Source organism: Triturus cristatus, chromosome 5_1 (genome assembly GCF_964204655.1).
Source record: "Triturus cristatus chromosome 5_1, aTriCri1.1, whole genome shotgun sequence".
Lineage (NCBI taxonomy): Eukaryota > Metazoa > Chordata > Amphibia > Caudata > Salamandridae > Triturus > Triturus cristatus.
In genome coordinates this window covers 397,341,439-397,367,931 of record NC_140587.1, presented here as the reverse complement: position 1 = coordinate 397,367,931, position 26,493 = coordinate 397,341,439, and the positions used below count along the sequence as shown (strand labels likewise).

Genomic DNA, 26,493 nt, shown 5'->3' with positions numbered 1-26,493 from the left:
TTACAAGTGCATTATATCCAATGGCACTTTTATTACAGCGGATGATCCGTCCCGTTTGTGGTGGAGTAACCAGTCCATTGAACTTTAAATCAAGCCCTAAGTTCAAAAGATACTTAGGTGAGTCAAAATATCAGAAAAGGTGTGGAAAGGTTTACTAATATTTTCGTTTGGTGTATTCTATATGCTATGTATTGAAGTGGTTTAGGGACTCCTATTAACTAGGAGTTCCACTCAATTACAGATCATATTCCAGTTATTCATCTGTTAGCATGTAATAAATATCAAACATGTTGGTGTGCAAGAAGTGTAAAAAACTAAAATAGCAACATCAATGTATGATTAATGTCATTCTTGCACTTCCTGAAAAGCCAAGTGTTCACTGATTAATGTAATGATATGACCAGACAAGAAATGTTCTTTGACCATGGTAGACTAGTTACTAAAATGAAACTCAACTCCAGCATTTTTTAGCAATAAATGTATTTGGATGGCTGAAAATGTTTTACTTGCTGGACAGTATATAAACACTTACTATGTCCCTTCAATTGCTTTGTGTTATTTTTCATGTATTTCAGACACGCAAAAGATGATAGAAGGAATGCTTGCAATGGGTCTGTCCACTGGCAATCGCTTGGGTTAGCATTCCAATCCATCATTCTTCTGCCCACCTTAGTTTGGACCCAGCCATATGCAAATCAGACTTGACCTTGCTCCTGTAGGAACAGTCCAGCCCAAATTGGCAGGCCAGGTCCTCCCTGAAATGGATCACAAGCAGCCCAAGACAGATTTCGCCCTGATTGGCGCTCTTAAGTCGGGTGTAGCTTGGCTCCAATGGTGTAGTGAGCATGGGACCCAGACCTGGGCATGGACAATGTCCCATGCTTGTATTAGGTTGGTTGGCAAGTCAGGAAGTTGGAGTAAGTCAACTCCTTGCACAAGGGGGATCTCTTTTATATTTCAGTCTCTGGTAGTTTTTTCTTTAAGTGTTGGAAAAAAGCACTGGATATTTTTTCTGTGATGTTTTTCATTAGTAAAATGTAGTTAAGTAACAGTTATAAGAGATGCTATCAGTGATCAAAAGATGAGGAATAGCATAAGTATTGTAATGCTACAATAACCTATGTCTGACTATGGCACCTGCATTCCATAGATGAGATTGACATTAAGAAAACTGGCATGAGGTCTTTGGATTGTCTGGACTCGTAGATCAAGCTTAATGACTGAATATGAACATGTTTTCCATAACACATTATAGTTTACATATAAACAGAAACACACATGCTTTGGTACAGAATATCTTCTAGGAAATTGTGAAAGAATGGCAAGCAAATTTAAGGTCTAAGTCTTGATAAACATTTTCAAACGGTTGTTAAAAAAACTCCGATACTAGTATGATACTGACATACTCTTCTAGGATGTACTAAAAAGAATTGTCTCTGGGCACTTTTAAGGCATTGTAGTTACTTCACACACTGGCATTTGTTTATTTCCTTTTAATGTGTGAGACTAACAAGGTAATATTAACATTGTTGCCATGTATACTTGTAGCCATGCTGCTTACGAGAAACTGAACGGAGTAACAAATGGACATTACAAGTTTTTCAGTAAACTTAAGGTGTACTTGCATAAGGCCTAGAAAATTGTCCTTTGACAAAAATGTAAATAAAATGTTTGTACTTCACCACAGATTAAGCTCTCTTTCTGCTGACAAAATCTCTGTTTAAAAGTCAGGCCCACAATGAGGTTACCCCTAACTACCGATACCCCTGGTAATTCCTCATTTCATTTTGGACATTTATAGTTCAACTCATCATGGGTTGGATTTTTCCACCTTCTGAGTTTCCAGTAGCCCTGTTATCAGTATCTGTAGGGGGATTAACTAGTCCATTTCCCAGTACACTCATAATGATAGATATAGTGTGTATTAAATCTCACTCATAGAAATTAATAATAATAAATAAGGCAAGTAGCATACCTATGTCTTCATGTGACCTTATAATTTCAAAGAGAGAGGACAAGTGATACATGGCTTCACATGAGAAGCCAACATCAAAGTTGAAACAATATTCTCACTGCCCTCAAAACAAACTTCTCAGAGGTACCCTCATTGGAATGGCTTCACCATAATAAAAATAATCTTTTCCCCACACTATAGCAGAGCCAGAAGAGGGGCGCTCTTTTTCATCTTCTTCAGTGGATGTATTTATTATGGAGAAGCTGGTTCCTCATTAAATCCAATTTCATCTTGCTAAGGACTCCCTTGAGCAAGTGAATATTGTTGACCATGTTGGATATCTTCTGTCAAAACCCTAATACCTTTGGAATCCTCTGCAGCCACTACTGTAAATTTTAGTCCTGTACTCCTACTTCATCGTTGTTATTTGGTTCTTTTTTGTTTGCACTCACTTCTCTGTCATGCAAGACATGGGCATAACACAGGCCTCTGCAGCCTTTGCGCTGCAAAGGGGCTTCTAACCCTTCAGTGATAACTCAACCGTTGTGACAGGCACCCATTCAGTTCAAGCTCAATGAATATCTGTGAGATATTGGAGAATAAAGGGCCCCTCCTCATATTCTGCAGTGGGATTATTTTTCAGTACACCACTGATGCAAGAGGATTACTGTTAAGGCTTTGAGGCTTGAGGGCTGATGCCAGCACCAGGTCTAGGGTCAGCTCACTCCTAATATGTTATGTTATGTTATGTTATGTTACATACATTTGTAATGCGCACTGCTGCCCCAGCAAAGGGGCGTCCAGGCGCACGGCAGGTAAAAAATGCAACACCACAGAAAACACAACAAAACAGAGGAAAGAAAAATTATTAAAACAGAAAAGTTTTTAGGGCTTTACGGAAAACTAAAAGATCATCTAGAAGGCGCAACTCTGGGGGAAGGGAGTTCCAGAGCTCAGCTGCTCTGACCCGGAAAGAGCGGCCACCAACCCGACACAGCCTGTATCTGGGGATCACAGTAAGTGCCTGACCCAAGGATCTCAGGGGCCGAGTGGGCGCGAAACAGTATCAAACGCGGCGCTCAAGTCCAATAAGACGAGCGCTGCTGTCTGTCCCGCATCCATCACCGTGCGAAGATGTTCAGCCATGGAGAGGAGGGCGGTCTCCGTGCTGTGACCAGCACGGAACCCATTCTGGGTGGGATCCAAGATGTTAGCATGGATAAGGTGGGCAGAAAGAACTTTGTTAACATGGGCCTCCAACACTTTAGTCGGCCACGGAAGTAAAGAGATGGGCCTATAGTTTTCAGGTTTATCTGGATCCAGGGACGGCTTCTTCAGGATGGGAGAAACCACTGCCCGCTTCCAGCTAGCGGGTACCGTGCTCGATTCTAACGAGATGTTAATAAGGGAATGAACCACGGCCCGCCCCACAAACGACTGCTCTCTAAAAAGCGTCGCTGTAAGGGGATCAGCGGGGGACCCTGATTTAACCTGCAGGGCCAAGAGGTCAAACTCCTCTGATGTCAGCGAGGGCAAAACGTGCAAGGTGGTACCGCCATAAATGTTGGTCGGAGGCTCTGCCGGAGGCCCTGTACAGGGGAACGTCCTATAAATGTTTTCGACCTTTTCCAGGAAAAATCGAGCAAGAGCCTCACAGTGAAAGGTGGAACCAGTAGTCGTGGTGCAGACACGCTTGGCCAAAAGGTCCTTCATCACTTTAAAGATGGTTTTAGAGGGGTTGGAGCTGTTGCCAAATTCAGTGGTGTAGTAAGCTGCCCGAGCTTGGCAAACAGCCCGATGGTAAGCTTTGACGGAGGCGAGATACAAAGCTTTCTTCCCGCTATCGTACGCCTTCCGCCAAGCCCTCTCTGCTCGCCTACAGCCACCCTTGAGTATACGTAAGGCACCATCGTACCACGGACTGGAGTCCCTGGAGCTGACTTTACAGGCGGCAATAGGAATAAGGGCGTCAAGCGCCTTGGAGATCCAGGAGCAGAACTTCTCGTAACCTGAATCAACCAGCATTACAGGTTCTAAAGGCTCCTCAGCGAGGACACGATGTAAGTCCTCCAGCCGTAATTTACTCCATTGCCGCTTTGTAACCAGCTTTGCCGGGGGAACAATAACCATTCCCGGCAGAGGGGTGCAGATGGTAACCAAAGAGTGGTCCGTCCAGCCAAGAGGTGTGACGGCGGAGACCACAGCGTCTGTCAGATTGGTGAAGAACGGATCTAAGGTGTGGCCGCCTGAATGGGTAGACTGACGAACCAATTGCACCAATTGAAAAGCCTCCAGGTCAGCAAGAATACCGCTAACCGAGGGGGAGGTAAGGTTCTCAAAATGTAAGTTGAGGTCTCCCAAAATCGAGAAGTTAGAGCAGCCTACCACCAAGGAACTAACCACATCGGGGAAGGCCGCTCTAAACGCCACATCACTCCCAGGGGGGCGGTAAACCACCATCCCTGAGAATGTAAAATGTGGGGTGACCGAGATCTTGAACACCGCACTTTCACATCCCGGAATGGTCAGACCCGACCAGCTGCCAGTGAGACCAGGTCGCAAGGCCAGCGCAATACCCCCACCCCTCGTAGATCGGTTAAGAGTGAAAACCGAAAAATCAGAGGGAAATGCCAAGTTGATAATGGCCGCATCGTCATCCTTCAGCCATGTCTCGGTGATGGCTACGATGTCCGGAGCCTCTTCCTGTATCAGGTCAAACACGGCCTGATAATGCAGCACCAGAGACCTGGCATTGGGTGACTGACCTTATTTCTTAATAGGTCTATGGAAAAGCCTACATATTATTTAAGTGAAGAGGAGATTGGCTCTGTTTAGAAGTTGGTGAGCCACCAGGATTTGACTGAGGGGCTCTTGTTCTTTATGAAAAACACATCTTGGCATGAGGTTGAAAAAAGTGGGGCAGACAGTTTCTCACCCACAGATTAATCAGAGATTGGTTTCCTGCCAAACATCAAAAACTCGAATGGGCATGTCAGTTCCCCTGATAGGAATTTGGCTACAATGGAAGTTCAGTTTACAGACAACACTTCCTATGCCATGTCTAGCCATAAAGGTGGTCATTTGGAATTTCCCTCTGCACACTTCTCAAGCCAAATCCAATCCGTTGATAGATATTCTCTCAACCAGACTGCAAGACTTGGAGCCATAGCTGCTGTTTAATTATTTTCTTCTTGACTTAATATATGCTAAGTGGGAAGAACCCAGTCTGCATTGAAGTTGAAGATAGCCCCTTCAGGCATTACTTTTTATTAGCTTCCCTGAAAAGGTAAAATTAGCTACTTTGTTGTTGCCAGAGCATCATCGTTGGTCATTTACACAACATTTGAAGAATAGGAATGAAACAGCAAAGAAGGCTATGCCTACAAATTGATTAGGTACCTTGCACAAGCAGCAAAATCAATGAGGCTTTGTGTGAAGCTATGCATGGATGCATCCGATGGGGTTTTAGGAGACATAAAATTAATATTGCCCGTCATGCCCTTTGATGAGCATGCCCCATCTTGGTGAAAAGACTGGCCACTTGCTTGAGCTCTTTAAACAAACCATAGGCACTGCCTGTGCCTGAAGTTGTTTTCCCGAACAGATCTTTTCATGCATGCAGGGTCAAATGATTGGTTTAAGCCAACCTCAGATGGACCACTTCTCTTTCTTCTCCACCTTCTCAAACTCAATCAGCCTTTAACCACTTTTGATAACTTCATCCAGAAGGGGCATGATACCCTGTTGAAAAACAACAACAAAAATAATCTCAACCACTGGTAATTACTCGGACTGCATTCCAGTCTATATCTTTTTTTTGACACTCTAAGCCTTCTGCAAATCACTCTTGGTCCTGCACCAAAAGGAACAGTCTAGCCCAAACTGCTTGGCCACATCCCCACCAGACAGGAACACAACGAACTCCAGACGGGTTTCACCCATTTTCACCCATCAGTTAGATCTAACTTAAGTTCAGTAGCACAGTGAATACTGAGACCAGGTCTGGGCATACTCATTATATACAAGAAAAACAAAATATGCCCTGCTTGGGGGGGGGGGGGGGGGGGAGGGGGGGGGGGAGGGAGATTACCTGAGACAAGTGAGTTCATCTATTTATTTGTAAATACCCACCTGTCATACTCAACACCCCCACACAAATATCTTGATGACAGAAGATTACAAATCAGTTGATACTTTACTGTTTAGTACTCATAGACCTTTCCGAGGCATGGGAAGCTTCCAAAGTGGACCTTTGTGGATCTTTGCGCAAGCTCTTAACAAAAGTTTGATTGATTGTGCTCTGTGAAAATCCCTTATGGCTAGACCTTATTGAAAGCCTTATCATCTGTATTTTAAACATTTGCCCTTTTTCTAAGGGTGAGTCAAAAGTGGCCATTTAGGCTAATTAATCTTCCTTGCGACACATTAGGCATGGAGGTCTTGGTGACCGGATTTCTGGAGATCTTCTCAAAGCTGATGAAGGATAACATTCGCTCAGGATTTAGGGGCTGTCCTGCACCCAAACATGAATCGTTTTAACATGCATACCTGGAAGTTGAGTTACCAGCTTTAGAGATTTATTCCCGACTGTCATATGTAATGGATGTATACCTAGCAGCATCAACTTCATTTCCATATTCTAAAAGATGATTTCTTGTGTAAAATGCTCAACAGAGCGCATTGAACTTATTTCCGCCAGCGTCCTGTCCATCTTGCATTTTGCAGTATTATTGGCAAGCATCAACGCTTGAAAACTATCTGCAATGTTTGCTTTCACCTGCTTACTACATCATGTTTGCTTTTTATGATTACCTACCCTGTCAACATTTGTGAGAGGTTTAAGGAATCTTTAGAATTCTCCACCATTTTTGGTGCCACTGTGGGATGTGGATTTACCTCCAATGTCTCTAATGGGTTCTTCATCTGACCATATGCATGCTTGTCCCTTTGCTAAATCTTAAGATAAAGACCGTCTGTCTGCCTCATCCAACCAGGATGGTGGATTAGTTGTGGGCTTTTTTTTTTATCTGCGCCTTATGTTTATGTTTATGTTTATGTTTGTTGAATTTATATAGCGCTAATCACCCAAGGTCTCTAAGCGCTAATATTTAGACAACTGACAAACAAGGTAACACTCTGAACACGGCCCCATCCCGTAAGCCTACACAAAGGCCTCAGAGAATAGCATAGTCTTCAGCCTCCTGCGAAATGAGAGTAGATGAGTGTCCTTTCGGAGCACCTCAGGGAGTTTGTTCCACAGCTGCGGGACACAGACAGAAAAGGCACGACCCCCGAGTGTCGATAAGTTGAAACGGGGGCAGGTAAGAAGACTGGCCTGCGAAGAACGGAGGTGGCGACCGGGAATGTAGGGCTTCAGACGGTCTTTGATATAGGTAGGGGCTTCACCGAATAGGGACTTATGAGCGATGCACAAGCCCTTGAAGCATATCCTTTGTTTAATGGGGAGCCAATGTAACTGCCGCAGCAAAGGGGTAGCATGTGTTTTTCGTGGCAGCTTAAAAATCAATCTAGCTGCGTCGTTCATGACCACCTGGAGTTTCTTCAGAAGTGATCCAGGAAGCCCAATATAGACTGTATTTCCATAATCAAGCCGAGACAGTACCGAGGCAGTTACCACCGTTTGCATGGTAGTGAATGATAAGGGGGCTGATAGTTTCCGGAGCTGACGCAGTAGTCCAACACAGCTTCCCACCACAGCAGAAACCTGGTTCTTCATTGTCACTCCGGAATCCAATATAATCCCTAGGCTCTTCACGGTAGGTACTGGAGTGGGGGCAGGGCCCAACTCTAGAGGCCAGAACAAATCAGACCAAGGAGAGGAGTCTGGGAAGAGTACCAAGACTTCAGTTTTGTCAGGATTTACTTTTAACGAGTTCAGAGTCATCCAGTTCATGGTGTACCTAAGGACGTTCTGAACATTCCGTTGTGAATCACAGGAGTGGTTAATGCGAACTATTAGCTGAGTATCGTCCGCATAATTGAATACCTGACAGTCTAGCCCAGCCAGGGCCTCGATCAAGGGTTGGAGATAGATATTGAAAAGCAGGGGGGACAACGCCGAACCCTGCGGGACCCCCCAAGGCAGAGAGCCCTGTTTGGACATAAGAGCCCCTAGCTGGACCTTCTGCTGGCGATCTTCCAGAAAGGAAGAAAACCATTGGAGAGCCGTACCTGTAACTCCCAGCCGCTGCATACGGGAAAGTAGTCGCCTTATCCACATTCAACTCTGTCAGGGTTGTCCAATGATAATTTTTGAATTCCATTTTTCAAAAAAGATCTTGCTTCAGCTTTATGTTCATATGCTCATCCACCAAGTCAGAGGAACATATGCATAGGTTGGACCACAGGTTAGACCACAACTTCTACTTACAGAAAACCATGGCTTTTGTATATATAACTATTAGTTGATAAGGTTTCTGACCTGAAAATAGGAAAGATCACTCGCAAGCAGTACTTTTTGCTACAGATCTTCAAAAATCTTAGAAGGAGCCCCTAATGGTTTGGGAGCACACTCAACTAACTGAAAAGCCACTTTTATAGATTTGCCATCCAGATATTCACTAAATAATATTTCCTTGAGACTGGGTCTCTGCTTCCTCATGTTTGTATCCTTTAGAACAAGTGATTTACTTTTGGTAACATTCTTCCTAATAGACACACAGTTTCCCAAACTCTTCAAATCCCCTCCCACATTCCTTCTTGCTTTGGGCAGGTTATTCTTCAATAATTTCTGATGTCATCTGCTCTAGTTAATGTCTTTATCAACCTGTTCCATTGCTTCCTGAGAATAAGTGAGACCGATATGTGGCTGGTTTCTTAAGAGCATTAAAAACAACATTTGCTCGTGTTCTGTTGTTCCTGTGTGTTTGCAGTAATTTGTTTGCATGAATGATGTGCATTATTTCCCAAAGTGATGTAGTGGTGTAGTTTTGGGAATGTTGCATAACAAGCATAACACAAATTTACAAATTTTTTTTTTTTTTTTTTTTTTTTTTTTTTTAAACCTTTATTGACATTTCAACCAAAGACAAGTATGGGCCTACAACCCCCGGGGCCGGCCGCTAAGCAGTTGGATTAACAGAACAAATTTTAATCACAGGCAGCACCTCGGGGAGCAGAATCTCCATGCTAGTATACTCTTGGCCACTTAGCAGCCCAAGTAGGAAACCAGGATATAAAAGGTTTTCATTTTATAATAGAGAATGGAAGGATCAGGTGCCAAACAATTTCCCAGTAGCGAAAAATGGCGGGCAGAATAGTAAACGTCAACAATAAACAGCAATCTATCAAGTCAGTGGCGCTAAAACAGGAGGTTCAGGATGTGGAAGAATATCACGAGTCATGTGCGCCTACAGTCCCCTGCCCTAAGACCCAGAAAACACCACGGAAATTGAGGCACAAATGAAAAAGCAGTGTTTGACAGCGAAGGAAACCTACCGTACTGACCCCAGAAAAGAAAGACAAAGAAAGATAAGAGAAGAGAAAAGAGGCCATAGAAACAAAGTAAAAAACGAAAAAATCTCCTCCCCCAGCCCCCCACCCTGCACCTCTGCAGATGACTACGGCCCCCCCCCCCCCCAGCAGTGTGCCTGTCGCCCCAGAACCAGACCCGAAATATAGAAGAAACAGAGAAAAAGGAAAAAGAAAAGAAACCCCACCTAACGGGGGAGTGGAGAGAGTATTAATAAACTGGAGGAGGGCCTTCAAACATGCCCCCGGCTTCTCCCTCCCGCACAATGTGTTCCTCCCCAAAGCAAACCGTAATCAACAAGAATTTTTCATGTCAAAGAAAAATGGGGAGCGTTATGCACCTATTACACTATTAGTTATGCCGTGAGAGCACGCAACCCCTGTGCCCGCCCGCCTATCAGATGACAACCTCTGAAGGATCAGTCTTATCCTTGGCCTCTCTTTGCGAATCCACCGATGCATACCCATCGACCCAGTGCCATGTCCAATGTTACGAGGAAAAGGAGCGTCCAAGAAATAACCGGAAGCGACACACACATGTAGGGTGGACGTCTCTGAACACCAACACAGTCATCATTATGGAGGATCATCTTTCCCAGTCCTGCCCCAGGACATGCACTGCACACAAGGTCCAGGATGTAAGAATCAGCCAGAGCAGGCGACCATTGCTTGATTATTGCCTGAGTCGCCGGAGGCTGTGCGTGGGCCAAAGCCACCACCTTCTGCTCAAGTCTAAAACCACCGGAACAGACCCGACCTACAGCCAGCCGACCACACGTTGGCACATTGTCAGGAATTTCCAGCTTCCCCCTATTGACAGGGGCGGCCACGACCCTGTCCTCCTGTGTGAAGTAAAACAAGTCCCTGGTTACCTGGGGACAGGCAGATCGCAACTGTTCCGACGCTGACGCAATACCATCAAGCTTTCTCCCCAGTACCCAGGCGCCGTGAACCAGGGTGGAACGAAGGGCACCGAGAGCTTCGAGTAGGTCACCGTACCCCAGCACAGCTCCTCGCGCCCGCTGCGCTACACTCCTCTTAGCCACATACTCCCAATCTTGCTGCGACCCAGTGTACAGGATGATAGAATCCATCCTATCAAGATGGCCGCAGGGTAGTTCCACCCCAGATTGGGACCGGGACTCAGGCACAAGCGCATCAAGGTCCATGGTACTGCAAACGGGTTCCGGGGGCAGGCAAAATATGTATCCGGTGTATGGTCACAGGTAACAGTTATCCTCACCCTGGACGAGCGCCCGCAAAAATCCGGGAGCAGCCCGCGAAAATCAGGACGAGTTACAGGCAGCGTCCGAGCCGCTCACTGGCGAGGGCTCAGGCGACTACCGAAGAATCTTGGAATTGCCACCTCGGGCATGCACTCGTTCCGCTACGCCCCAGTGGTAGGAATGACCACGGCGAAATTCAGGCCAATATCCGCACCTCTCCGGTATTCCGACTCCACCCAGTCACCAATGGCCGCTGTTGTTGAACTGCCGCCCGGCCATGTTGTCCACTCGAGGTCCCGGTTCCAGGGTTGCACAGGCCGCAAACTTCAGGTGAACATTTCTCCGGCGGTACCGCTGCCAGAAACTTCAGAATCACGCGATCGGTTGCCGCTCTCAATCACCAACACGGGCATATAGCGCAGGCTAAGGATCTCATGCAGGATATCTGTGCGGGATGCGGAGGTTCACGGAGCCGAGAGCCTACGCTGCCGTCCCGATCGCCATCTTGGCTCCTCCCCCCAAATTTACAAAATTATTCAATTTATACTGGCGGAATTTAAATTTCACCCAGGTCGAACGTTATATATGTTTACATGATCGGATGTTTAAATATGTAAGTATGTAGATACAATGTGGTGAAAGTTGATACAAAGGGCCCCATTAGTATGGCGGGCAGACAATACCCTCGGGATACGGGACCGCCCGCTGAGGGTGCGGCGGTCCCGCACTCCCGATTAGCATGCGCCCGCCACACTGGCGGGCGCATGGCACATCTGCAACATTGCGGCGGGCGGTGCAGAGAGCACCGCCCGCCGCAATGCCACAAAGGCAGCCTGTGCCTTTCAATGCACAACGTGACAGGCACCGTGCGGTGCCTGCCACGTTGTACATTGAAATGCAGGGGGGTACCAAAGGTGCACCCCCCAGAGTCCCTGGGGGCCCGCAACGGGCCCCCGCCAATAAACTCTGCCTGCCTTTCCGTGGCGGCAATGCCACCATGGAAAGGCATGTTTCCGCCCCCATTGTAATATGGCTGGCGGTGTCTAACAGACACCGCCACCATATTGAACCCTTTTCCGCCCGGTCGACATGTCGACCGGGCGGAAAAGCGGCGGACGGTCTTTCCGTCCGCCGCAGACCCCCCAGCCATCGTAATATGGCGGGAGGTCCTAGCTGCATGGATGGCGGGCGAATTGCCCCCGCCGGGGCGGCGGTGGCTACCGCCGTCCCGGCGGGGGCGATCCGCCCGCCGTCCTAATGGGGCCCATAGTTTCTATTTTAATATTTCTAACTTCTGTTAAATGAAATTACTGCCTTGTCCTTTCAAATAGCTTCCTTAAGTATTACCCTCTCCACCATTATCAATATTATTGTTTGGGATTTCTTTCCTCTCATTAAACGTCTGGCTTCTCTCCAGTGGTTAATCAAATACTTCAATGCCTTAGCTATATTCCTGGTTCTAACAAATGCCTCTCGGAGAAAATTCGGATTTTTATTTGTTTTTAAGTAATGATTATTTAATTTACCTTCCCAACATTACCAGAGTGCATCTTGTGTTTAATTTCTGCTAATTTTCGTTTTTTGTTCGGTTTCCTAGACCCCCGTTGGAAGGGAAAGTAATATTTTGCACAATATTACAGGACACAGTTCTGATATATATTGCACAGAGCTCCTCCCTGGCATCTTTCTCCATTGACTTAAAAATTCCTTAATGAGTGGTTCAAGATTTGTTGGTCCAGCACAAGTAACCTGAAGCTGATAGAAATGTCCTCTGTGGGTCTGAGAACTTTTGTATCTATTTTAATCAATCCTGTATGGTATGTGTTGTTCCATAAATCAGTCGAGATGATCCAAAATGCTTCACACTTAATGACCAATGACTGGTAACAAAATACTTAAAAATTTGTAAGGGTGGTTGTGCTCCTTATAAGACTTTGTCACAGTACGATTTCCTTCACATAATTTACCATAATTGTGTATTACAGTCACTAACCTTTGGTATCACATACACAAAACATTGTTAAAATGTTAAATATTGTGTACAGGTTGTATTTGTGTGTTCCTTTTAATGTTAGATCCATTCATTTGATTTTAGTGATAATTGAACATCAAATATTTTGGTGGTCACAATATCTAATCTGTACGTATGTTTTTCGCCTGCTAGATACACATGGACCAATTGTTCTGTAGTCAAATGTGTTGCGGAAAGCAGATATTTTGCACATAGAGGCTTCATATCGGGCATTGTGTAAATATTGTATCATTATGATGCTATCAATAGTTTCTGGTGACATTATAAAAAGCCACGGTACAGGTAGACAAGTGTTTTTTGTTACTAGAAACCTAAGATTGCAGTTTTGGACCACACTTCAGATATTATACTCTAAGTATTTTTATTCAGCGACTACATTCGGCTTTACATTGGTTGAAATCTGTGATGCACACGATGAGCTCCATTAATTCCACTTAGTTTATTGTAGCAGAACTACTTCGAGGGTATGACTTCATTCCTGTGTATTACAATATCAGCAGTGAGCATAAAATATAAAACAACTTTACTTTTTTCTTCACTTCTATAGTTATCTTTGGTGCCTGTGATGTGTGTGCTTTTTAAATGTAATGATCGATACTTGGTAGCCTTCCTTCCAAAGGCTGCCTACTTTTGAACTCAATGCAACTGAGGTACAGGGCAGAAAGTGGTTTCACCAGGATAATTTGCTCTAATGGAGAAGCCAGCTTTACAATCCAGGTCTCGCTGTTCCTAAAGTGGGTTACCAATAGAACACATGTGGTGGAACAGATTCTTTCATTAGTGCTTAACTCCTCACAATTCTTTCCTCGCGTGTTGAACCCTGAGTTGATTTGCTATTGACAAAACGTTACTACTTGCTTTCAAATGATTTACAGACTGGGGGTTTAAGAGGTTACAGAATACAGAAGCACAGAATATTGCATGACATTGGTAATGTACACCATGTCCGCTTTCACCTCTTCCCTTGTGAATCATACCTCACTGTGGTGTTGCTATTTACATGACATGCCGAGGTCTTCTAATTCCAGGGTATATCTTTTAATGAGGAACGTTTGGAGAAACTTGTGAATATTCTTTTTCACATAAGAAAACATGAATGCAGTAACACGTTCTTTTCTACTTTGCCAGAATTTCCGGACTATATCTACAGCTCCATTATGAAGCAAATCCAAGTTTACTGTTTTCTGCATTAATTTTCATACAAGAGTTCGTCTCGTTACACAGCATTGTTAAAGACAATTCAAGCTGAAGCTGTTAAGATCCTATAAAACATAGTGACGTAATAGCATAAAAGGTTTTACTCGATTGACTATGTTCTAGTATTCAGAATATTTCAATGTAATCTCCTTATTGTCTAAATTTATTTCCACTGAAAATGAGTCATCCACATTTGGACTGTTTGGTAGTGGCTTTGTGTGTTTCACTTCCCACTCAATACTCAAAACAGAGATAAGCTCTGCAACATTTATATTTTCCAACGACAACGAGATATAGAGCTGGAAAAGTTTTGTAAAATTGGGCTGTCGTTCAGCTTTCTATTTTTAATCATGAGTGGATTTTTACGAAAAACGGACGGGTTTTGAGCTTTAATGAAACCAAGCATTTAGCCATCAGAGGATTAGTATAAGTATGTAATAAATAGACAGCCTACATCTTTCTAGTCACAACTATGCATTCCATATAGCTACATTTTAAGTACCATGACAGCATGTGGAGTTTTATTAATCAGTCTAAATAATATCAAAATAAGTCTCTTGTCTCAGAAATGTCAACTTTTCATATTCAGACATGTACCTGTGTATTTCATTTCATTCTCATCTTTGTATTGTTCTTATTTCTGCCATGGCTGCAGCCATTTTCTCACGCTTCCTCGATCCAGAATCAGTCACTCCATTGGTCAACACTCGAGGAATTCAAGGTATATGCATTATGGGTGTGTGTGTGTGTGTGTGTGTGTGGAGTGTGGTGAAATGCATGTGAATGTTTGCACATTCACATAGAACATTTCCATTTCACTTGCTAATTTTACTTAGTTTTTCATATCTATAGACTACGTGATATTAAACTGCATTACCTCTTTAAACATTGATGGGATTTTTGCCTTCTCTTTTCTATGTGATTGGTGCACAGATCCACAGAATGCTATATTTTCTATTGATTCTTGTTGTGTGTCTTATTTAACGTTTTAATCTTCAAATGCCTTATGTACTATAAAAGCGTACTTTTTAGCAATCCACATAACATTTACATATATGTCTTTAAAATGCTCTTCCCCATCTTCACTTCTAAGGTATGCCCATAATTGCCCTTATTATCTCTCTTAAAAAGTTCATAATTGAAGCTAGCTGGTGGACGTCTTTTACGTAATACAATTCATTGAGTTTTCATACTCACTTTTTTCATCAACTTTGTTTATAATTTTGAACATACATAGTACAGTTAACATGTAAGAGTAACAATACTGAATGACATCCACTGAATGCTCCTTTTGGGAAATTGCCTTGATTTATTGCTGCTACATAAACGTTAATCATGTACTTCAAAAGTCTAGGAGTAAGCCATCCATTTCCCCAGAACTTACAGTGTTTTTCCGGTCAGCCCTGTGATGTATGCACAACGTATTCTGCTATGGCACAGTAATTCATCCCTCATGCACATTCAGATATCAGTGGTGGGGATCCTGATCTCAAGTGGCATGCCATGTCCCTCTTAGCAATGTGGAGACCCATTGCCACTAGGAGTCGTGTGTCGTCTTACCCCCACATTTGTCCAACTGTTCCAACAAAACTAGTTTTGGTTCGGGTTGCACTGAGCTGCTAACTACCTCTGTGACGGTGTTGTAAATATTGTGCCAGCAATGTTGTCAGATCAGGCATTCCCAGATTGCATGGAAAAAGGTCCCCAGAGTTGTCTTACATCTCAGGCAGTGCAGATCCAAGTCATTATTTATTTTTTGCAATCTAGTGGGTCTATAGTATTTCCGGTAAAGATATTTAAGTTTGATTAATCATAATCTGATGGAGATTGCCAACACCCTAGGGGACATTTTTGACTTGAGCCAGTCTTCATCTTCAAATGTGCCTTCATCTATTTCCCAGCGGTTCCACAGCACCCCACAGGATCCGGTGTATTGTTTGCTAGTGTATGGCATAGGGTGGGGATCAGTTTGTTCCCCATTCGGGATTGTTATGTGTGCCTCTAGGGGATTGTAACTCAGAAGAGTTTGCCATGGGGTGAGAGAAACCTCCAGCACATAGCGAAGCTGCAGGTATCGGTAAAACGGTGATTTGCGCATCACGTGTGTGTCAGCTAAGTGTTGAAATGAGCATATAGAACTACCCTCAGAGACAACCTTGAGCTTGGATAACCCTATGGCGTCCCATGATTTGAAGCCCTACAGTTTGACTGTGTTTTTCAGCTAGGTTCCTCCCATAGTGGTATTTCAGCTGTCGGCACACCTTACCACTTAATCCATTGTAGTGCTTGGTGCCGGCACATACCAGATGCTTCGGTCGCTGGAAGGAGGGTTCTGTGGATGCAGGGGTTGGCGAGCAAGTCTAGTGTTCCATATTGCTTGAGGGCCCACAGCTCTATTGCTGTTTCAGGGTCTTCCTGATTAGTGTAGAGCCCGCCATTAATTGGTAATATTTGGCTGGTATAGGAAAGCTAAAATGCCCCCGCGGTCACTGCGTTTCCATGGAATGGATTGTCTCTGATTTATGTCTTTGGTTTTAAGCTGAGTAGTTCTATTATGGATCTTTTCATCATGAACTGTTTTGTTGTCAGCATAAATCATCTATAGTAGGTGGAGATTTTTATTTCACTTAAGTTAGGAAGCCTCAGTTGAAACTGACAGTGAGTTTTTAACCACAGGAAGCATCAACTACTGTCTATCTTACTCTTCTTTAGAGCGTGGGTCACTTGCCTAAGTATCAATAAGGTCAGTGGGTTCTTAGGTGCCAATATGCACTGTGTGTCTCTACAACCACTAGTAAGAGACATTGTGCTATTGGTCAATAAGCCTATCTTCTCTAGTGGTAATAAGTTTGATATAGGCTCCTCTTTAAAGATCATAATGTTTTTGAGGTACAGTCATTCACTACGCTTCTCTTTGGTTTGTCCCCACAGACTCCGAAGGCCATTCTTGCTCCATTTCTGAGAATTACTATCAGATTGTATTCATTTGTTGATTTTGTAAGTTTGCTTATCTTAGCAAATTTAGTTATTTTAGCTTCACATCCAGTCTAAACAGTAGCACTGGTTCACATCTTTTTTCCACTTCTGCACTAAGTCGGTGTATGTCCTTTTTTCAGTCCAATGTCCAGGGCAATAAACTATCCTACAGCACATTACCCTTGTTTCTCTTTATTTGCACTTCTGGTTTCCCTGGTTTTATTCCATGGACACATTTTTCTCTTTTAATTTTTCCTTTTTTCACATGTGTTTTTTCTTTTTCCACAGTTAGTACTTGTTTGACATATACAATTTATTGGATTATTCGTTTGACATTGGGGTCTTCAGTCCACATATGAACATTTTGTCCTAAAGATGGTCTTACAGATGAAAGCATGAAATAAGACCGAAACATCGATAATTCAGCCGATTTTCATGCATAAAGAAAAACCTTTTGGAAAAGTTCATTGTTTTTTCAATGAGGTTCTCCTCACAGGAAAATATTTGAAATGGGTTACAACAAAAGTGTTTGAGAAATTAGCTGATGTTTAAACAATCTATCTGAACCACTTTTGTATTTATGTGATTTGCATTTTGTACCCTTATTTATAAACTGATTTTTCTACATGAATTTGTATATTTAAAGTATAGACCCGTTTTGCTCCCTTTTTTCTGTTAATACACTCACTTTGAATGAATATTAGAGATTTTGCCACTCTGTTTGCTTAAAGTCACTGATTAGGGCTTCATTGATATAGCTCTTTGAATCAATAAGATTTTCTATAACTAAATCCCTTGTAGGCCTGTTTACCTTATCTTGATCTAGATTTACCCAAGCCTCCAAGGTTTATTGGGTTGTCCATTTTGTTTTTGTCAGTATCTTATGCGCAGACGGTTGTCTGTTTTGGGTCACTTGTTGAAGTGATTATTGTTAATGTTTTTGTTTATCTATCCCTTGTTATAGTTTTGCGTTAAGTTTCATCCTCTGTCATGTCTGAGGCTCAAACTTTGTCATATACAGATGAATACATTCTTAAAATAGCAAGCAGCCCTTCCCTGTTAGGAAAGAGAGGCTCTTCAACACAATTACCATATGAATCAGATGTAATACAACTTGAAAGACTCAAGAAGAAACTAGTTAGAACAGAACTACATGCAAAGTTTCGAACAGACTGCCTCAATGCTAACATCATTCCTACAGGTTTACAATATAGAAACAATTCCCTTAACCTTCACAGAAGACGAGGATTTCAAAACAGGCTTTAGTTATTATGCGAATAAATGCTCTTGAACCTGGATGGTTCCTATCATTGAAACAGCACTAAAACACATCAAATCATTGACCAAAGAAATAGAGACCTTGGAGAATAAAATCAGCACAGACTCCAACATCACTAACGCCAAAACTCTTTTAGAAAAAAATGCTTCTACAATTAAAGAGTTTGAACAATTCAATTCCCATAAAAACAGATAAATTACAAAAAGATACAGCAAAGATCAGACTTGCCAGTATCTGAAAAGGGACTTCTATCTTCCACAGGGTCCGAATAGAACTCCCTTAAAAAAAATCACTCTCTCTGACACTAATTCTGACACTGATAGTGACCATCTAGCAGACAATTCATATCCATGCCACTACGATGATCAGCCCTCTACTTCCAATCAGGCCATTTTAAGGCAGAATCGGAGGGGCACAGGACCCCCAAGGAGACAATGAGTCATGAAACTGGGATGGTTTCGCAAACAATATACTCCGGGCTACAGACAGACAAGAAATCAATATTCCGAATGGTAGACTCCTCACAGACCATTCCTATTTTGAATCTTTCTCAATATGTTCTATCAGAATCGGTGATCTCAGTTTTATCATCAGGTCTTTCCTTTGTGCCTACCTATAGAAATGAATTGTTTCAAACTAAATTAGAATTGTTCAAATTCTATCGAACAATGAGATTAAAGAACTTTTTTGCGTCTCGCGAAACTATAAAACATACTGATACCACAGGATTAAATAATCTCTCAACGTTCTTTCCTGTCTAGTCCATGGTGTCAAAGGATTTTCTCACCTTTGAAAATGCTAGGATGACAGAAATAGAAAATCTATTTAAAGACTCACATTTTTTCAAATACAATCTTTCAAAAGATGAACCTAAGGCCTTACAGAACCTGCAAGCACTTCACAATACCATTATAAAGCCTGCAGATAAGGGTGGTGGGATTGTCCTCTGGGACAAAGATTACTACAGATCTAAATTATTAAAACAGTTATTGGTAACAGATCACTACAGAAAACTCCCCAAGAACCCCTCTGCAGAATTGACCAAGACCATCTCTAAACTCAGTAAAGAAGGTTTTGCTGGAGCCTGCTCAGTGAAAGAAAAGTGGCTTTTTTAGTCAACAAATCACCTACAGTTCCGGTGATCTATGTTTTACCAAAAATTCACAAGAACTCAAATACACCACCTGGATGTCCTATCGTCTTAGGTTGTATCTCTATACTCAAGCCTCTTGCACAATATGCAGACTTCTTTATATGATCATATGCTACAGATCATCCAACTTACATTAGAGATACAACAACGGTGATCAATATAGTAGAAAAACATCCCTTCAACCCTACTCAGGATTGGTTAGTCAGTATGGACATTGAAAGTTTTGTACACTAACATACACCAGAATGAAGTACTTGACATCCTTACCGAACTATTAAAACCTAGACCAAGACCCCATAATGTACCTACGGCCTTCATCATGGCATGCATTGAGATATCCCTATGCCAAATTTCTTCTTATTTGAGAATTACTTTTACCAGCAACTAAAGGGAGTAGCAATGGGCGCAGTTTATGCTCCAGACATTGCGAATATCTATGTGTCCTGTTTTGAAAAACAATATATTGAAAACATAACCAATCCATTCTGGTCCCACATTGTTAAATGGCTTGGGTACATCGACAATGTCTTTATAATCTGAAGGACAATAGAGAAAGTCTGAATATCTTTCATCAACGGGTAACTCCCTAAACCCCAATCTTAGATTTACCATAGATTGTGACCAACATGTAATGAATTTTTTAGACATCACAGTGAAGGTGGACAATGATAATCAGCTTTACACTACATTGTTTACGAAACCTACAGCAAGGAACACATTTCTTTAATACAAGAGTCATCATCCACAGCATTAAAAGATGGATTGCCCTTTGGGCAGTTTCTGCATCTTAGCAGAAACTGCTAAAAAAAAGTAGGATTATTTTATTGAGGCAAAAAAAACTCAAAGAGAAACTCCAAGCCCAAGGTAATCCGGCCAGATTGCTAAAAAGATCTCTCAAACGAGCTTGGTACTACAATCGAGAAGCATTGTTGAAGGTTGGGAGACGGTCAAGAAAACCACAATTAGTGTGTGTTTCGACATTTGGCACTCAATCGAACAAAATCAAAACGATGATTAACAAACATTGGACACTACTTAAAAGACTACCTGAATTCAAAGAGAAACCTCTCTGTGCTTTTAAGAGAGGACCAAATTTGAAAGACCATCAAGTTCATGCCTATGACCTCCCAAAAATAGCAACAGTCGACAATATGATTCAACTGACACCTGTAATAGGACACTACAGATGCAATATGTGTGTGGCATGTAACACCACCAATATGACAAAAACATGTACCATCAATGACCAGCAACTTACTCTCAAGCAATTCTCGAATTGCAATACAAGCAATGTGGTGTATTGTATCAGATGCCCATGTGGTCTCCACTACATAGGTAAAACCACACAACAGGTTAAGAAACGAATCCTACACCATCAGTCGAGGATCCGCTGTAAAGTTGAAAATGCGCCTCAGGTTGAACATTATACCAGAATAAAACATTCCGAAAAGGCTATGTTTTGGTGGGTCTTTGAAGTAGTCAAGCCCTGTAAAAGAAAAACGAATGTGGAGCAAGTTCTGACTATCAAAGAAAACCGTTGGATTTGTCGGATGGACAACATAATAAGAGGCTTGAATATAGCTGTTGCATGACCAACATTAGTATCTATTCTGTAACATTGTACACTGTACTCCCCATCTGATGATATTTTTTCTTGATATAAGTAATTTTTCCAACTGGCTTATTTTCTAAGAACACTGTTGATGGATATGTCATTGCTAAATAGATACACCTTTTCATGGCACGAGCATGTTGTCATGAATAGATGTTGCCCTAGGTGTTATTGCATAATAGATACATTTGTATTGAACATCATACACAAAAAGATGGACATTATATGTTACAGTTAAGAAATAGCTCTTTGTAGAATTTCATCTACAAAAGGAGGGATACAAGTGTTAAATTGATACAACTGTAAATTTTTCTTATTTTCCACTCTTGGGAAGTTTTTAATTGTTGATTACCTACGATCAATAGCCAATGCTAGTCATTTTACCATCAAACAACTGTACATTCTTTTGGTCCTCCACTCTTGGGTAGTTTTGATTGTTATTATCGCTAACTAATAACTAATGTATGCTATTTTTCAATGACTATCTGAAAATTCGGTTTCAGTGAAATTTTGTTTTAAAATTTGAATTGTATCACAACTGTTTAAAATTGATTTAAAAACACCTGTTTATGATATATCATCTGCTATAAAAAAAAAGGTTTCTTTGCTATAATGAAATACCTGAGTGCACACACTTTGGCAATTGATGTAGAATATGTTCTGACATTAATCTGTTTCTTTTTCTTATCTATCATACCCCCCTTCTTTTGAGGTTCCAATTATTTTGCACCCTGTCAGATAGTAGTTAATGTATATAACATCTAGGTTTCCTAACTATTCTATATTAGATATGGGATCACTGCTCCCCATTAGAGAGTTTATATTACATGCAGTGTAATCCTTTCTGAATTCTTTCTGAAATCCAACCAATTTTGCAAATATATAAGGTTCCTAGGAGATCTCGAACCCATTGTAAGGATATTGCACTATTAATGTCCTGCCATCTCAAGATGGCCACCGAAATCACCATGCACATACAAGGTGAGGTCAGCTAGACCCAGAAGCTCAAGTTGTGCTTCCGAGTCATGTTACCCACAATCGAGACCTGATCTTTGACCTTATCCCGATGTGGCAACTCACTACAGTAATTTAGTATGTACCGATCAGCTAGTTGTCGAGGTTGCACACTATTGCAAAGTGTGAGTTTGAATCTTACTTTTCCTAATTTATTTTTTCATTGCCGTCCAGATTGATTCTGTTATTCGCCCTGACACTACCTGTAAGACGGTTATGGGGGTGTTGTTCATGTTGTTTTGTGAAGCAATTGTGGCGAGTTTTGACAATTGGATTTCAGCCACAGTATTAGTTTAGGTAAGTGGATCTGCCACAAATGATACTGTGTCTCATCACCTTACTTTTCCTTCTTTTGCTTTACTCGATTCACACTTCTGTGGGATTTTGGAATAATAGTATAGAAAAGCTAAAATGCCGCCGAGGTCACTGTGTTTCCATGGAATGAATTGTCTCTGATTTATGTCTTTGGCTTTAAGCTGAGTAGTTCTATTATGGATCTCTTCATCACAAACTGTTTTCTTGTCAGCATAAATCATCCATAGTAAGTGGAGATTTTTATTTCACTTAAATTAGGGAGCCTCACTTTAAACCACCTGTGAGTTTTTAGCCACATCGAGCATCAATTATTCTTCTTTAGAGCGTGGATCACTTGCCTAAGTATCAATAAGGTCAGTGGGTTCTTAAGTTCAGATATGCAATGTGTGTCTGTACAACCACTAGTAAGAGACATTGTGCTGTTGGTCAATAAGCCTATCTTCTCTAGTGGTTATGAGTTTGATATAGGCTCCTCTTTAAAAATCATAGAGTTCTTGAGGTACAGTCATTCACTACGTATCTATTTGGTTTGTTCCCACAGACTCCGGAGGCCATTCTTGCTCCATTTCTGAGAATTACTATCAGATTGTATTCATTTGTTGATTTTGTAAGTTTGCATAATTAAGCAAATTTAGTTATTTTAGCCTTACATCTAAACAGTAGCACTGGTTCACATATTTTTCCACTTCTGCACTAAATCGGGGTATGTCCTTTTTTCAGTCCAATGTCCAGGGCAACAAACTGTATCTCTTTAATTGCACTTCTGGTTTCCCTGGTTTTATTCCATGGACACATTTCTCTCTTTTAATTTTTCTTTTTTCACTGGTGTATATCTCTTTTTCCATAGTTAGTACTTGTTTGACACAATCAATTTATTGGATTATTGGTTTGACATAGGGGTCTTTAGTCCACATATGAACATTTCGTCCTGAAGATGGTCTTACAGATGAAAGCATGAAATAAGATCGAAACGTCGACAATTCAACCCATTTTCATGCCTAAAGAAAAACTTTTTGGAAAAGTTCATTGTTATTCAATGATGTTCTCCTCACTTGAAAATATTTGAAATGGGTTACAACAAACGTTTTTATGAGAAATTTATCTGATGTATAAACAATCTATCTCAGCCACTTTTGTATTTATGCAATTTGCATTTTGTGCCCTTTGTTATAAACAGACTATTCTACATAAATTTGTAGTTTTAAAGTATACTCCCATTTTGCCACCTTTTTTTCTGTCAATATACTCGCTTTGAATGACTATTAGAGATTTTGCCAATCTGTTTGCTTTAAGTCACTAATTAGGGCATTATTGATATAACTCTTTAAATCAATAAGATTTTCTATAACTAAATCCCTTGTAGGCATGTTTACCTTATCTTGATCTAGATTTACCCAAGCCTCCAAGGGTTTATTGGGTTGCCCAATTTGTTTGTCAGTACCAATAATAGAGGCAGACGTCTGCTATTCCTAAGTCCTTGTACAGTGACAGAACTAATTTCTGGTATGAGATGCGCAGTTGTCCCCTGCTCATAAGAATTTTACGATAGACGCTTGGAGAGTATTGATAAAGTGTGCGGTGTACTGTGAAGGTAGTCCTGCAGTGTGTACAGTGGTCTTGGAAGGGAGCTCATCTTCAACGGAACTCCCCTTCCCACTATAGTCAGTGGGAGTCTCTGCCAGATGTACAAATCTCTTTTTGTTTTAGCTACTAAGGGTCTAATATTAAGGTCCCACATATTCTGTTTAGGGAGTGCTATGTGCAGCCATAGGTATTTGAAATGATGAGACTCCCAATGCAAGGGAGTGGTGGCCTTTATATCATCTTGTTCACCTATCAGTGGGATGTAGGTGCATGTGGACCATTTTATCATCAGTCCTGATGCGTTTGCATATATTTAAAGCATGGAAATCAGCCAAGGCAGGGAAGTTTCCAGGTTGCTAATATAGACAAGGAGGTCATCGGCATAAAGTGACCAGGGGCGGCTCTAGGCTCATGGTGGCCCTGTGCAGGGAGCGCAGGTAGGGGGACCCGGAAGAGGGGGTCCGGGCGGGGCGGAGCTCAGGAAGGTGTTTTAATAAAACGTTCAGAAAAGGCGTTAGATGACCAGTAACATGGTAACAGAAAAACGACGTTTAATTTTTGAGTGCTCATCACTTGGATACTTTGTTTTAGAATCTGGGTCTCTGGAGGGACCCCTTTCAACAAGAAAAACACGTTGCGCATCCGTAAGAGAGTTCGGCCACAAAGTAGGATCCCTCCAATCACATAAATCATATTCAGAACACGGGTCTGTAACATGGTCTTGCTCTTTGGCTTCCTTTTCAATACCAGCATCATCCGTCTGTAAACTCTGTACCTCCTTCAGAATGCCAGATGTTCATGGACCGATGAATGATGTTTGAGTTTCTCTGTCTGAGGGTCTTTTGTAATAATCCTCATCCTGAGTTGGTAATTGCTGCATGTTTGTATCAATTTCAGAGTCACCTTGTTCATTTTCATTGGTCTGCTCATGAGTATCATTCTGCTCATGGATATCATCATTTTTTTGTTCTTCTTTATGGTCGTCAGCGCCTGTTTTACCTAGTGCATCAGCAGTACTCTGGCCAGAGGATTCTCCATCTTTAGGTTTCCCTTGGGTGATAAAGTTTAGGATTGCTCCTTCCTGTGACACTACGAAAGGCTGCTGAGCCACCTTTCTCTTTCGTTTCGAATAACCAGATTTGTGTACTCGAATTCTCTTCATTTTGCTTGCAATGCAGCGGGCGAGGCTAGCGGTGGGTAGGGAAAAAAAGAAGACAATCAGCAGTGGCGGCTGCTGAAAGATTTTGATGTGCCATTTTTATTTTCTTGCAAAAACAACAGTTGGTGGACAGAATGCAGAACAATGTTATACATTCACCCCAGTACAGAGATCTGGGCCTAAATCCATCGTTTTTTTGCTCACCACACCACCCCAGTTCAGACATGGCCATATGCAAATCAGCCTTGACCCTGTGCCTCATGGGAACAGTCCAGCCCGAACTGCCAAGCCATGTCTTCCCTGGACTACACAATGAAGGACCAGCATACCTTAATGAACGAGTGAAGTTCCACCAACCTACCAGGAAAATATGTTCCAGAACCATCTCCCTAGCAGACACCCAATGCAGCCGCTGATAAAACAGTGGAGGCCGCTACTTCTCCCACCTGGCAGTGAAGAACTGAAAACCCTCCCCCTGCACCTCAGAGCCTCACCATCGCTCCAGCAGTTCAGGAAGGACCACAAGACCTCGCTGTTCAACCAACAAGCAGCATGATCCAGCAGCATGAATCCCACACCGCCTCGAGACCCTTATGTGTGAAGCAGCTGAGCTTTACAAACCCTGACTGATTGATAGTAATTACCCTTCCCACTACATGTATGACACATTATGAGGACTAGCCACATATGGAAGGTTTATTTGAAGAGTGTTATAAAACTATAGGGTAGATCATGTGACTTGGCATACAAGGTCTGTTTTCTCAGTCCACTGAGAACAGTAGAGCCTGGAGAATAGTTCATGATCTATTTGGGAAGTGACCTTAGCAGGAAGAGAGTAAGGTACCTTGAAATCATGGCACACAGAGACCTGTCTCAGTACGTCACTAACTGAACCTGAAGACAGCCTACAGGTAACCAAAGACTCGTCCACTTTACCACATTGTCAAAAGACAAAATACAATATATTTAATTAAGGTTTCTTGTATAGTGCCATATTCCAGCAACCAGTTCTGCTCGCTTTCAGAGCACCTATTAAACAAGGATTAATTACAGTGAGTCCTAAGGCTATGAAAAGGCACTAGAGGTTCACTGAAGAAAAATTAATGTGCAAGGAACATCCAGTCAGGAGACAACTTTCAAGCAGACGTACAAATCACTAGCACAGCGTACCAACGACCCCATGGGCCGTGGCATAAGCAAGGAAAATGGCCCCTTTTGCTGCTGCTCAGGAAGTAAAATATAGCAATTATCAGGGTTCAATGGGCCCCTGAGGGTTTTGGGTCTCAGTACCACTGTACTTGCTGAACCAATGGTAACTATGCCCCTAGTATGGACAGAGAAGGCTGCTTCACCAATTGCAAACTGAGGACTAGTTAAACTAGTTTTCTCTGCTAGTCACATGACAAGCACTGGAATGTAATTAAAGAAATGATCAAGAAGCCAGTCTCCTACCAAGGTCTCTGCAAAAGGGCATTAGATTGAGTTAACATGGGTAGGCACT

General features: G+C 42.1%; 1 protein-coding gene across 2 annotated transcripts in view; it reads left to right on the top strand.

Annotated features, from left to right (window-relative positions):
- RIMS2 (regulating synaptic membrane exocytosis 2) overlaps positions 1-26,493 on the top strand; it is a 1,922,267-nt gene that overhangs the window by 1,325,526 nt on the left and 570,248 nt on the right. For both annotated transcript variants that reach the window (XM_085605119.1, XM_085605120.1), the window contains exon 21: positions 14,556-14,621. In XM_085605119.1, the coding sequence (XP_085461245.1) occupies positions 14,556-14,621 (66 nt within the window). The remainder of the gene's footprint in view (positions 1-14,555; positions 14,622-26,493) is intronic.